Source organism: Micrasema longulum, unplaced genomic scaffold (genome assembly GCF_059751315.1).
Source record: "Micrasema longulum isolate JH-2025_06_02 unplaced genomic scaffold, ASM5975131v1 h1tg000045l, whole genome shotgun sequence".
NCBI classification, from domain to species: Eukaryota; Metazoa; Arthropoda; class Insecta; order Trichoptera; family Brachycentridae; genus Micrasema; species Micrasema longulum.
The window spans coordinates 661,240-674,048 of NW_028277252.1; the positions used below are offsets into that span (position 1 = coordinate 661,240).

The 12,809-nt window shown below is 32.3% G+C and overlaps 1 protein-coding gene across 2 annotated transcripts in view; it reads right to left on the bottom strand.

The window, feature by feature from the left end:
• LOC148285229 (uncharacterized) overlaps positions 1-12,236 on the bottom strand; it is a 543,189-nt gene extending 530,953 nt beyond the window's left edge. Inside the window, exons 1-2 of one of the 2 annotated variants that reach the window (XM_088228239.1) lie at positions 12,108-12,236; positions 11,345-11,884 (exon numbers count right to left, since the gene is read on the bottom strand). In XM_088228239.1, coding sequence (XP_088084365.1) covers positions 11,345-11,884; positions 12,108-12,134 — 567 coding nt within the window. In that variant the 5' untranslated portion in view covers positions 12,135-12,236. Of the gene's footprint in view, positions 1-11,344; positions 11,885-12,103 lie in introns of both variants that reach the window. The other variant, XM_088228250.1, reaches the window with a different exon arrangement.
• Positions 12,237-12,809: the final 573 nt, after the last annotated feature.

Below are 12,809 nucleotides of genomic sequence, written 5' to 3' on the forward strand. Positions count from 1 at the left end.
TTCGCATCATTAGGTGCGGATAAGAGTGAGGAATGGAAGAAGTTATATATATTGCGGAATCGATTAATGCAAGCTCTCGGTGTATTGTTATGATAAAAAAATATTAAAGTTAGTATATGACCTTCCCTATCTAACAGCAACTAAAGAACTTATTGAACAAACTAAACAATTAAACGTAACTGAACTCTTTAAACTAGAATCTTTAAAATTTATTCATAAATTAGCCACTGATGCAATTGTAGACGAAGAATTAAAACTTGAAAAAAACTTTAGTAAACATGAACACAATACGAGAATATCAGAAAAATATCATATACAATCTTTTAAAACGAGAAAAGGACAATCGAGACTTATAAACCATGGACTGAAATTATACAATAAACTACCAGACAAAACTAAACAAAAGACTCAGACAACCTTTGCAAAAGATGTTAAAAATATTATTATTAACAGTAGAACGTGAATTTTAAAAGTGAAAACATTTTGTTAAATGTATGTAACCCGTAAGGGTTTATCAATAAAATTTAAATAAATAAAATAAAAAAATATAAAAGGAAAAAGTGAAAAACCAAACATGTTTAAAACGCTTGCCACAAAAAGTGTCAAGCGCTCCTCAGAAAGCACATTTTTAGGCCTTATTTAGTCGTATATAAAATATTGCACCCCGGAAATAACACTGACACAATGCAAAAAAACTCATTTTTACAGGAGAGAAGTTTCGCACACCACCACGCTATTATTAGTAAACAACATTCATATCTAAAAACAAAAACGCAACTTGAAGTTCACTCACTTTCGCCATCTACTTTTAAATATTTTCAGAAATAACAATGGCATAATGATCATTAAGCAACTATTTAGAACCACGCTGTTCATTTTATATTAATTTATTTATTTAATGCACAAAATACACAATTTTATCGTAACACAATTATATTTTTAACATAGAAATGAGCAAATTACGATCAACTAAATGAAGTAATCAAAGCAATATTCCATAGATTCTTGTCAGTTTTATTATTGGCTGGAGAAATACAACTTACCGCGGTCAGTGAAAGTAAGAACGCCAACCGTTTCATGACGTCACTACTGAAAAGTGACACACTGATTACAGTCATTTGGCGCGGTATTTGATAAATGTAACTTTAAAAAATCATATCTTTGTAAATAACGCACAAAAAAAAAATATTAGAAAACAGTGGAATTCCTCATTATGCGGATAGAAATTTTATTCTGAAACATTTCTGCATACTTAACCCAAAAACGACCATTTTGGAGATGTGTAATTATTATTGCACAGGTGCGATATGCAGAGTAACCCTTACAGATGTCAATGTTATGCTTCGCAAGCTTCTGACGTCATAGCGTCCTATACAGATCTATTGTGATGTGTCCCCAGTCTCCGTTATTCAAATCTCGCCCCCTAAGTCCAAGCCATGAAGAATAAAGAGAAGACATTTACGAACTAGGATAAGTATAGCTAGAGATCGCCCTCTGACCTATGTAGGTTCATTAAATGTAAAACCATTTGAAACGAGCGTTCTGTAAACTTTCTTCGTCATTTTAATTCCATTGTGTTATTGTTAGTTATCATAAAATATCAAACGAAAGAATAACTTCTCACCATCTTATTTTTGATTTGCACCGGTGTTTTCACAACCACGTCGTATTCAATTAAACGTGAATTGTTCTACATTTTGATGATTACATACCTACTCATTTTGGTATCTAACATTCCATTTTGCCATACCTGATAGTGCATAGAGCATAGCATCGGAAAAGTAAATGCATTGTATTTTAATAGTGACCGACCGAAACAAGATTTTCAGCTGGCCGAAACCGAAACCTATACGAAGCTAAAAATCACATAAAAATGCCTAAAACTATGTGTTTTTATTGTTAAACCTTACAAGTTCATATGCAAAATAGTTTTCAGTCTACACTCACTTCGAAGGTTGCAAAAATTCTTACCCATTAATACTAAATGCACTCTGGTACAATTATTACTACTACCCATTCTAGATTACGCTAATGTTTCCATGACTGATTTAAGCTGTGAGCAACTCGATAAGCTTGAACGAATTCAGAATGCATGCATAAATTATATTTTTGGTCTTAGAAAATATGACCACATTTCTGACTACCGTAGGCAACTGAAATGGCTCAAAATTAGACAGCCGAGAGACTATCACTCCCTCTCACTTCTGTGCAATGTGCTTCATAGTCCTAACGCTCCTATATACCTGCGTAAAAAAATTCAGCGCTTATCAGTTGATGCTTTACCTCTCCGTTCAATTCTCAAGGCACTCTCTTGATACCCATCCACAATTCCTCTTTCTTCTTTAACTCATATAGTGTCCATGCCGCTCGACTGAGGAATTATCTCCTACCCACCATCAAATATGTTACTACAGTATCTCTGTTTAAATCACGTCTGAAGAAGCATATTCTTTCTCTTCCCTAATTTTCCCTCCTTTCCTCTTTTTTCCTTTTTCCCATTGAGTAATAATATTGATTTAAGGTAATTTATATACAAATACTTAAGCATTTTTTTATCTTTATTTTTTATTGAATATGCTTCAACTTGAATCATAAAAATAAAACTTTTATTTTATTGGTTGGTTGGAAGAAATTGCCATTTAGCAATAAGCCCGCCAATGTACAATTAAAATTATATACAAACAAAAAAAAGTTTTATTCATCTTAGACAGTGTTCTAATGCATGAAGGTACTGGACATTAGACAATTTTTTAAAAGTGTTGGACACATTTCTGGTCATGCGGTTACAAGAGTAGATCCCAGCAGAATGCTCGTACGAGGTTTTCAACAGAGGAATTTCTCTTTTGTGGCCTCAGAGTGTTCAATGTCCTGGATGAACATATTAAGTTCTTAAAAACGAAAACCATTTTCAAAAAGAGTGTAAAGGTTTGGATTTAGTCTAAGGGTAAAGACCATTGCAGGAAACTGCTGCGAGATATTGCATAGATTTATATACTATTAAGTGTATTGTCCAGATCTTTATTGAAATATATGTTTTTGTAAGAATGTTTCATTTTTATTTTTGCTATTGTTTAATAATGTACATGCTTCCACTTTCCATAATGTTGTATCCCAACTAAACACAGGGCTCTTGGCCTCATAGAGTTTAGGATACGTTATTATTATATTTTATAATATTTATGTATTTTTATGAATATTTTTTTTTTTAAATACTCAATAAAATAAAAGGCATAAATTTAATAAATAAAAATGAATGATTGTTCATCTCACCACCTTTCAGGCTTTTTACGCTGAAAACAGAAGGAATTGTTGGACTGTATAGAAATTGTTTACTCACTTTTAAGTTCTTCCGTTTGTTTCTTTTATAAAGCACATCACTTTTACTACTTCCCGGATACCGGTATCGTCTAGATGACGATGAGATGTATATTTTAGGCTGTTTGTGTAACATTAGTTTTGCGTCGTCAGAAATAAACTGATGCAGATATATAATAATAATTTATCGGAGTAACACTTTTTACAGTGTGCCTTGTTTACGGGACGGTAGGACAACAATGAAAACTTTATATAAGACTGTAATACGAATCGGCAATGAATTTTAGAAAAGAATTTATATTATCCGTCTCGAATGGAACCAATTTTTTGCGAAATTACATTCAATAAAAACTATCATTCATTGACTGGAAAATGAGAGCGCGTAAATCTTCTTAATTCTCAGACAGGGTATTGAAAGAAATAAATAGATACATATTTATAAACCTACATATTGAACATGTTAAATACTTAGGACTAACAATAGACAGACAATTGACATGGACAATTCATATCATCAATTTAATTAGTAAAGTGGCGACATTATCGAGTCTTTTTTTAAAAATCAAAAACTTTGTTCCAAAAACGGAAAAAAATCTATTGTATGAAGCCTATGTAAAAACTTAAAAATCTATTGTATGAAGCCTATGTAAAAACTTCCAAAAACGGAAAAAAATCTATTGTATGAAGCCTATGTAAAAACTAAAATATGTTATACGCAACTACTATGGGGAGCAGGATATCAAAATGACATAATCAGACTACAGAGACAACAAAATAAAATATTAAAATTAGTATATGACCTTCCCTATCTAACTACAACTAGAGAACTTTTTAAACAAACTAAGCAATCAAATATAACTGAACTTTTTCAACTAGAATCATTAAAATTTATCCATAAATTAGCCACTAATGTAATTGTAGACGAAGAACTAAAACTTGTAAAAAATTGTAGTCAACATGGACATAATACGAGAATATCAGACAAATACCATAGACAAATTTCTAAAACAAGACAAGGACAATCAAGATTAATGAACCAGGGACTGAAATTATACAATAAACTACCAGACAAAACTAAACAAAAGACTCGGACAAACTTTTCAAAAGATGAAAAAAATATTATTTTGAACAACAGAGTATTAATGAAAAATTATTATATTATTTTTTGTAAAATGAATGTAATAATCCGTGCGGGTTTATAAATAAATTTTCAAATAAAAAAAAGAAATTGATTTAATATACCATGACACGCTTGAATTTGAATTTTGTTTTCGTCATCTAAAATCATCTGGGCGTACATAATAAAATACACAAAATAAGTCAATTAGTTTATTTTAAGCGCTTTTCGGTTCGTTGTAATGTCATACTCGTATATATAGAACTATTATAGCAATACTCACCGGGCGAAAGCCGAAACAAACTAAAAGTCGCAGGTCACGCGGGCGCGTCACAAGCCATAAGATGAACCCGAGTTTAGCCGAACATAATCCGACACATCCTGACCGCAGGTTTTGGCTGAGCCGAAGTTTCGGGCAAAACCAAAACTTCTATCGGACGCTATATTTCAATAATCTGTTATACAAGAAGAAAATTGATTAATCGTACGCTTCAGGTGCCAATCTAGGGACAGCAAAATGTTGCAATGTAAAACAAATATTTCATGTCAACCTTCCTAGGAATCGAACCCAGGACCTCACGCATACTAGGAGAACGCCTCAACCATTAAACTACGAGGCTGACTTTTCTTTACAGATTTCCTTTTTCGTAAGTTTCGTCTGAGAGTAGCCACGAGTTAAAATTACTAGCCCAATATTCTGATTCTATTTCCACACGTGACTGTATTCTTCATCCGTTCGGACATAAAACCTTCCTCCTTTACCAGTCGAGTTTTATTTGTTAATTCCCAGCAGCGTCGTTTAACTGTTTCAGATGTTTAAAAAAAAGAAATAATATAAAAAGTAAGTGCAAGGTAAACTTTAAAGTTTTAAAACTCTTTTAAAAGTTCTTGAGAATTAAGTTAAATAACTGTGCAAATTTATGAGCAGATTTTTTAACTTTTAAAATTCTACATTTTTCATTACGAATCAACTGTTTTTCTTTGCAATATTTACAAACATATTCAAGTTCCAATTTTACAAATTCATTTCATGAAATATTTTATAACGGAATTTCAGGACTTTAGAAGGGGTCAACTATTGAAAATATTTTTTGCAATAAATCTTTCGGAACTTAATTTTGACAGAACTACTACTACTACCATCGCGCCATTTCCTCGCTAGGGTAGGCAGAGAGGATGGACCGCCACACACGTCAAATCAACAGATGCGCAGAACAGTTTTTTACTTTTGGCCAAAAACTTCTCTGTTAGCATTCGTAGCGCAAAAAAAATGTTCGTACATTCACATCCACTTATACAGGCTCCTTGCACTTCCAGACTTGAGCTTTCTTTGCTTTTCTTACTCTATCAATAATAATTTTCCCATACAGTTGACCGACAGAATTTAGAAGGCTGATTGCCCTATAGTTTCTACAACCCACGCTTTCGGTAAAGCAAATAGTAATTTTAAATACATTGTTAAAATTTCAAATAAAAAAATATTTGCTGCCCGAATACATGTTTAGGTTCAGCGTAATAACGAAATTCATTTCTATCCTACGAGGGGAGGTGAGGATTTCAGATTCCCCAAAACAAGAATCCAGGCGGCTCAAAACAATGTGTATCATAAAGGACTTAAGATGTTTAATGACTTGCCAAAAGAGATTAGAAATGCTAGGTCTATGGCATCGTTTCGTAGGATAACGATGTTTTTTTGTGAAAAACAAACATTTATATGATAGCGTCTGGATTGTATAACAATGTTTTGATTTTGAAATTATTTTTGTATAAATACTTTTTATTAGTTAAGGTATAACTAGGTATTCAAATGTTATTTTTACAACTATCTGAAATAAATACATTACATGAAACTCCGCACGAGATCCCTTTCCCTTATACAAATGAATAACAACACCCTCCTCCAATTTAAAAACGAATGTGATTCTTCTAGGCAGAGATTGAAAGGTCTGTGCAGCCATGAGACCACGATCTGATAACCACTCATAAGTTAGTCCACAGCAACCATATCATACGAAACGGATTTTCCATTCAGGACTTTTACCAGAAAGCAGTCATACAGTTGAAAGCACTCTTCTAGGATTCTGGTTCTTTTTCATACTTAGAACTACATTCTTCATCCTTTTGAAAATAGTTAGTTCGTCAATTATTTTGTAGAAAACGACTGGATATCAATCACCTGAGATGTGATTAACATTTTTATATTTCAACAGAGATAGAAAACATCTAAGTGAACAGAATATGAAAGTCTAGATTTTTACAAGGCTAGAGACTCATTAGCTGGTTTAAGGGGCCCACTGCCCAATTTACCCACTGCATTCCACTTGGGCATGACCAACAAATTGCAAATTGAATTTGAAAAAAAAAACAAAAGAATCATCCTGCGGGAATGTTATTTTTTACTTCATGAAATTGTTTCTCGATGAGGAACTTCAGCGCTACGGGAAATTGGATACAATAAATGCTTTCCAGCGCGCTGTAAACATTGGAGCATTCAATTGTGCGGCAAAGTATCCTGAAAATGTACGAAAAAATAAAAAACATTTTATAAAAACGAACTACTTGGAATGACGCCTCTGGTTCATATGAATCAACCTATGATATGAGAGTTATAGAAGATTTCCGGTTTGCTTGCCGTGGATGGACCAATGGGGAGAACTGAGAACAACCGTAAAAGAACAAAAAAACTCTGACGTCACACGCGGAGTTATTTTAGAAATACAAAACTTTAAAAAATCGTAGAGCTGATAATACGATATATAAAAATGTAAACAAATTTTTTTTGGCTTAGTTTATAGTATATTAACAAATAAAAAAATATAAAAAACCACTGAAGTTCTTCGTCGCCTAAATTATGAGTTACTCTTTTGATGACATCGAGTTTAACGCTATAACCGCTTTTCCGAATTTGAAAACATTCGTTTACGTTAGGCATAAAAATAATCGATTACGATGATCAATCAATGACTGAAATATTTTGATTTTATTTGGTAAAATAAATAAATTCGAGTTTAAACACCGTATATTATTCACCATTCTGTATACGTTTGAATACCAATACTCCTTAAATTCCTCCACATAGGAAGAACGGTGACTGTCAAACATTGTGCAGAGTGGCCACTTAAACCAGCCAGTGACAGTTCAAAAGCCTAGACTATATTTCCTCTCCTCAAATGTTCTTCATGTCTGTCGTAATATATTCATGTTCACAATAAACGTAAATTGTTCAATAATTTGATATCAGGCGTCGCGCCGCGTCGTTAGTCATTTGTGGTCCGATTTTACAAGAAACATCGCGAATGGATTTGACAACGCGGAAATATTTCGTGACAAACTGCTGTTGGATTATTTCGAAAATACCAAATGTACAAAACATGTTCATAGCGCAAGCCGGTGCAGAGTCTAGACTCTGACTTCAGATTTACAGAACATGCACCTACTTTAACCCAAATATATTCATTACAAATTAGACATAGGAATACGAAGTGTCAAAATACATTACAGATAATTATATGCGTATAAATAAGCGCGTATTAAACCCATTAACTATCGGAATAAAGCCAGAAGAGAAAACGTTTTCAGTCGAACTCCGTATTTCCGAACTCCGGTCATCCAGATTGCCAAATATCCAGATCCAGATCGTCATCAGGAAATAAAAAAAGACAAGTTTTGAATGTAATTGTGCAATTAACTTTACCGGACATGTTTAAGTAAGTTTTTGATGTGATTCCAATTCGTTGCATTATTTCAAAAGCAATAAAATCTGGCACTCATTAATCCAGATAATTGACTTTTTTATGAAATATTACGAAGCAAACTTATCTCTACTTGATTTCCACCCGAGAGTAACCACTAGCAAGCAAAGTGTCCGGATCTACTTCATAAAGATAACTGTATCCTTAAGTGAACCTAGTAGTTGGTGTGTTCGCCTACCATGCTTGAGGTCCCTAGTTCGATTAATAAGAATTTCGACATTCGTAAAATATTGATTGAAAAGGTGGTTCTACACTGCAAGTCGGTTTCGCAACTGATATATATGCAATATTTCATGTTCCTGGCCTGGAGTTTGAAGCGTAAGGCTGATCGCCTTACATTCATGTAACGGATGATTGATATACGCTGCATTTACTGTACCAATGCAGAGAGCCTTATGCACTATCGGATGCGGACATGATGATTATGATGAAATAAATATTAATTTTCGTGGAGACAAAGAAATTCTTAGAGGTGTGAATATGTCTAGGAATTCACAGTTATTGGCTAGTTCCAATTATCGCTTTATATTTACTATTCAGCTTATTTTAACTTCGCTAAAATTTTTAAAAGTTATATTTATTTCTTATCCGATCACAAAACACTTATATTATTACACATAAAAATTAAAAATCGTCATTTTTAATACTTTTTATTATTATTAACAAGGAACAGGATTTTGAATTGGCGGTGAGTAAGAGGAACACCGGGAATCCGGGAATTCACACAGAACAGGAAATAAGGAACCAAATTTTCATCAACTCCGCCTAAAACATGCGGAAATCGATCAAAATCATATAAAATACATAAATTGCAAAGGAGTCAGAAGGGGGTGATATGATGGTATGTTTTGTAACTACAAAACAATGATTTTAAATTTTATTTTATAATCGTGATGCTTTTAAAATTACATAATCAGGGATCAAAATGGTTTTTAATTTTGTCACGCGCGAATAGAAGACAGAGAAATTAGGAAGACCACTTGTAAAATCACAAAGTTAGAGCTTCAAATATCAATTATAAAAACAACATCAATCAGATAAATGTTTATTTAAAGAAAAATCTACATCATGAGCAGATGTATAAAAATCGGAATATAAAAATACTTGATCGATAAAATTCTAACTAGTCACAGAATAAGGCCCCAGTGCCTTCGAATATTTGCCAACCAATGTTAGTGAAAAATGGGTTAATGTACTATTATTTTTTCTACAAAACATACAGTTTACCCTGAAAATAGCTACTGCAATGGTAACCGAAACGTCGGAACGAATGCAACTTACACGAGATCACACAAAAAATATACATATTGATAACGGCGACCGTGAAAACCTACGCACCAACTATACATCACTTTAAAATATTTAAATGAGAAATCACGGAAATACGTTAATTACCTTAAAAATACAAATAGAAAACCGTAAGACGAAATCAATGAAATCAGGTGCAGAAAATTATGAAAAATAAATAAATACTATAAGAATTATTAAAAAGAACGATTGGTGTTGGTATGATTCATTGTATTTTCACATAATAAATATGTACGATATGTACGTATATAAAATAAAATGAAATCATACAGCCTTTTTTATAAACACAAGGTAGGTACAAGAAAAGAATTTGAAAAAGTAAGACCAATTACAGATTTCACATTAATTTATTATGAATACAGACGGAGAGGGGAAGGGGGTTTTTTTATTCCGAAAAATTTCGAGAAATTTTTGTCTTTAAACAGCTCGGTTGTTTAGCAAGGGCGTTTTAAATGTTGGATCTAAATTTCTTGTCGCTACGACTTACCATTAAAAAACGTTGATTTTACCCAGGAAGTCCTGGTAAAAATTGTATTGGGAAAAAACACCGTTGACCTAGAAATTGCATCTTGAAGAACGCACATTTTATTTTATGTCGCTTTGACTTACCATTTCGGAAGATTTCCTGTGAAGGACAAAAAACTAACAAACACAAACTTGTACTTAATATTCATCAAACATAACAATAAAACTGCTGTGATTAAATGACACGTTACTTCTTTTAAAATCTTATTATATTAAAGTAATTTCAATAGTAAAATATGTAATTCAGTCGAAATTTGCCATTGTTTTAGAAGTTTAAATCCAAAAAACCCGTCGTTGGATTGTAAACAAAACATATGCTATTTTATAACAAGGCAAGCACAATTCCACTCATCGAGTGAGATTTAAATTAATTTTTAGTTCGATACAACCTTAGTTATTTTTTCTAAAATAAAAAATATTTATTGTATATTTATCTAGTGGACAAAAATCATAACAATGTTTATTTTTGATTTCAAACTTTTAAAATAAAAAACCACTTTATAAAATCTTGTGCAATTGGTCACTTTCATTTTTTTTTAATGTTTTCTTATCATTATTTTAAAAATAAGTAAATATAAGAGCCAATTTTTTTAGCAAATAAATAAAGCTTAAATTATTTAGGAAATTAGACATCTAGCAAAATCGAAATAAAAGAATTTGTTGCCAAGATGAGAAGTTTTTCACATTATCAAATAAGTTTGCGTCTAAAAAAAACAGATGGCGCTGTCACAATAAAATTCCTTTTCAAGCAAATTGTAAAGTTGCAGAAAACAGCAATAGATGGCAGTAATACAAACATTTTAGATGGTAATTGAAATGCAACAATTTTTTGTGATAATTATTAATTTAACTCTATTGCTAATAATACCAAAAGACAATTCATATACTTTTACATTTATTTCTGTTCAAAATTATTTTCAATTACCTTGGAGGCACATTGCGATTGATAAAAAATTATAGCATTTCACTGTTAGTCCGCATTGTGGTCAAATGTTCAGCGTGTTTACCTGCAATGCTAGAGGTATCGGGTCTAATGAATTGTTGAAAACTATCTCTAACTTAATACAACATCAGAAAGTCGTGCAAATTAGATCGGCCATATGTTTTGCAACGAAATTCTCCTGCACACTATTGTGGAAGAAATGGTAGAGGGCGCGAACTATGTAGGAGGAAATGCCTGGATCAACTTAATTAAATTAAAGAAAGTATAAAGTATGCAACATATGACCAGTTAAAAAGAGCCGCTGACGACCAAAATAAGTTGACGAGATAGGAGTGTTTGCGGCGAAACAATTTGTAGGTTAAAACCAAAAGAAGAACATCTTACCTGATCATCGAATAACTGCGGCCTCTTGACCGGAACATCATCTATCCAGACATCCACAATATTCTGCACTTGATCATCATACTCCGTAGGAGCCGGACTCACTTGTCGGTGTTTCCTCCCTAGGACAATTATTTCTCCTCCATCTTCTTCTTCACCTCTCCAAGCACCGCACTGAGTTCCAACAGTCCTTTCACTCAAAACTTTTTCACTACTTAACTTGCGCTTCCGTCCTATGTGATTAGAATCATTACCACTCGGATCATAAATCTCAGATTCCGTCTGAGATTCTTCAAAGATATTGCTATCCTTAATGACAGCTTTATCAGAAACATTTTTTTCCATTTTTAAAGTATCCGTTGTAAAGGAGTCAAGTTTTATTGCCGAATAAAAAGTAGTAGAGAACTTACTTAAAAGCTTTGAATTATTTAGAATAATCTGACAACTGTTAGCAGTAGCTTTTGACGTTAAGTAATGTACGAATTTTTCAGGGTGAAAGTTTGAGATTTGAAAAATACTTTTAATGGGCAGATCTTGATTCACCTGAAAATATATTGAACATTTTATGGTAACATTTATCAATAGGTCAAATATATAGATGGGTTGTGTTTGTTATATAAAAATATCACTGTCATTTGCACAATCGAACGTTTTTTAAACGGGCATAAAAAATTTAAAACATCAGTTGTATTTAAAAGCATATGTGAGAATTCAAAATAGCGCGTACATGTGTTAAGATATAAAATGGAACTGAAGACATACTTACAACACCGCAATAGATTCTCCTGTACATGACAGTAAACCAACGATATTATTAACGCACTTGTATACCGGCAAACTGAATCTACGAAAACAGTACTGGGCAAACGACACGAAAAAGTGAGGTTATGTTTATGAGCCAAAACTGAGAGCATGTTTTGACAGATCTAACACTGCCAGCAGTGAAAAATATAAAATATTTTTTTATTATTGCGGGGCTTTAAGTCGAACATAAAAAATGAAATCACATAACAGCGAAATTAGTCCAAGTACGTTATTTATTCAAGAATACAATGGTAATACAAATCCATATTTTTATAATTTGAAAGTTTAATCGATCTAGAATATACAGATTTGAATGTGATCTAATTTTCTAATTTTAATAATTAATAAAAATACTATTTCAGGTCAGTCGCGCACTAAAAAAAAAAGTTTTTTAATGTTCAGACGGAAATGGGGAATTTTAGGCATTAACACAGCTGATGGCATGCCGTTGGCTAGTTTAAATGGCCATTGTGTACACGATATTATCATATCGTTATGTCTAAATTCAAACATCCGTATTTCATTTAAAAAATACTTTCATATGTGAAAAAATTAATAAAACTATGTAGATACAGAAATTAATTCGGTAAAATATTTAGTAAATTCTAATTAAAACTAGGGCAGATACTTTATGAATTTAATTCAGCGGGTAGTTCTCACTTCC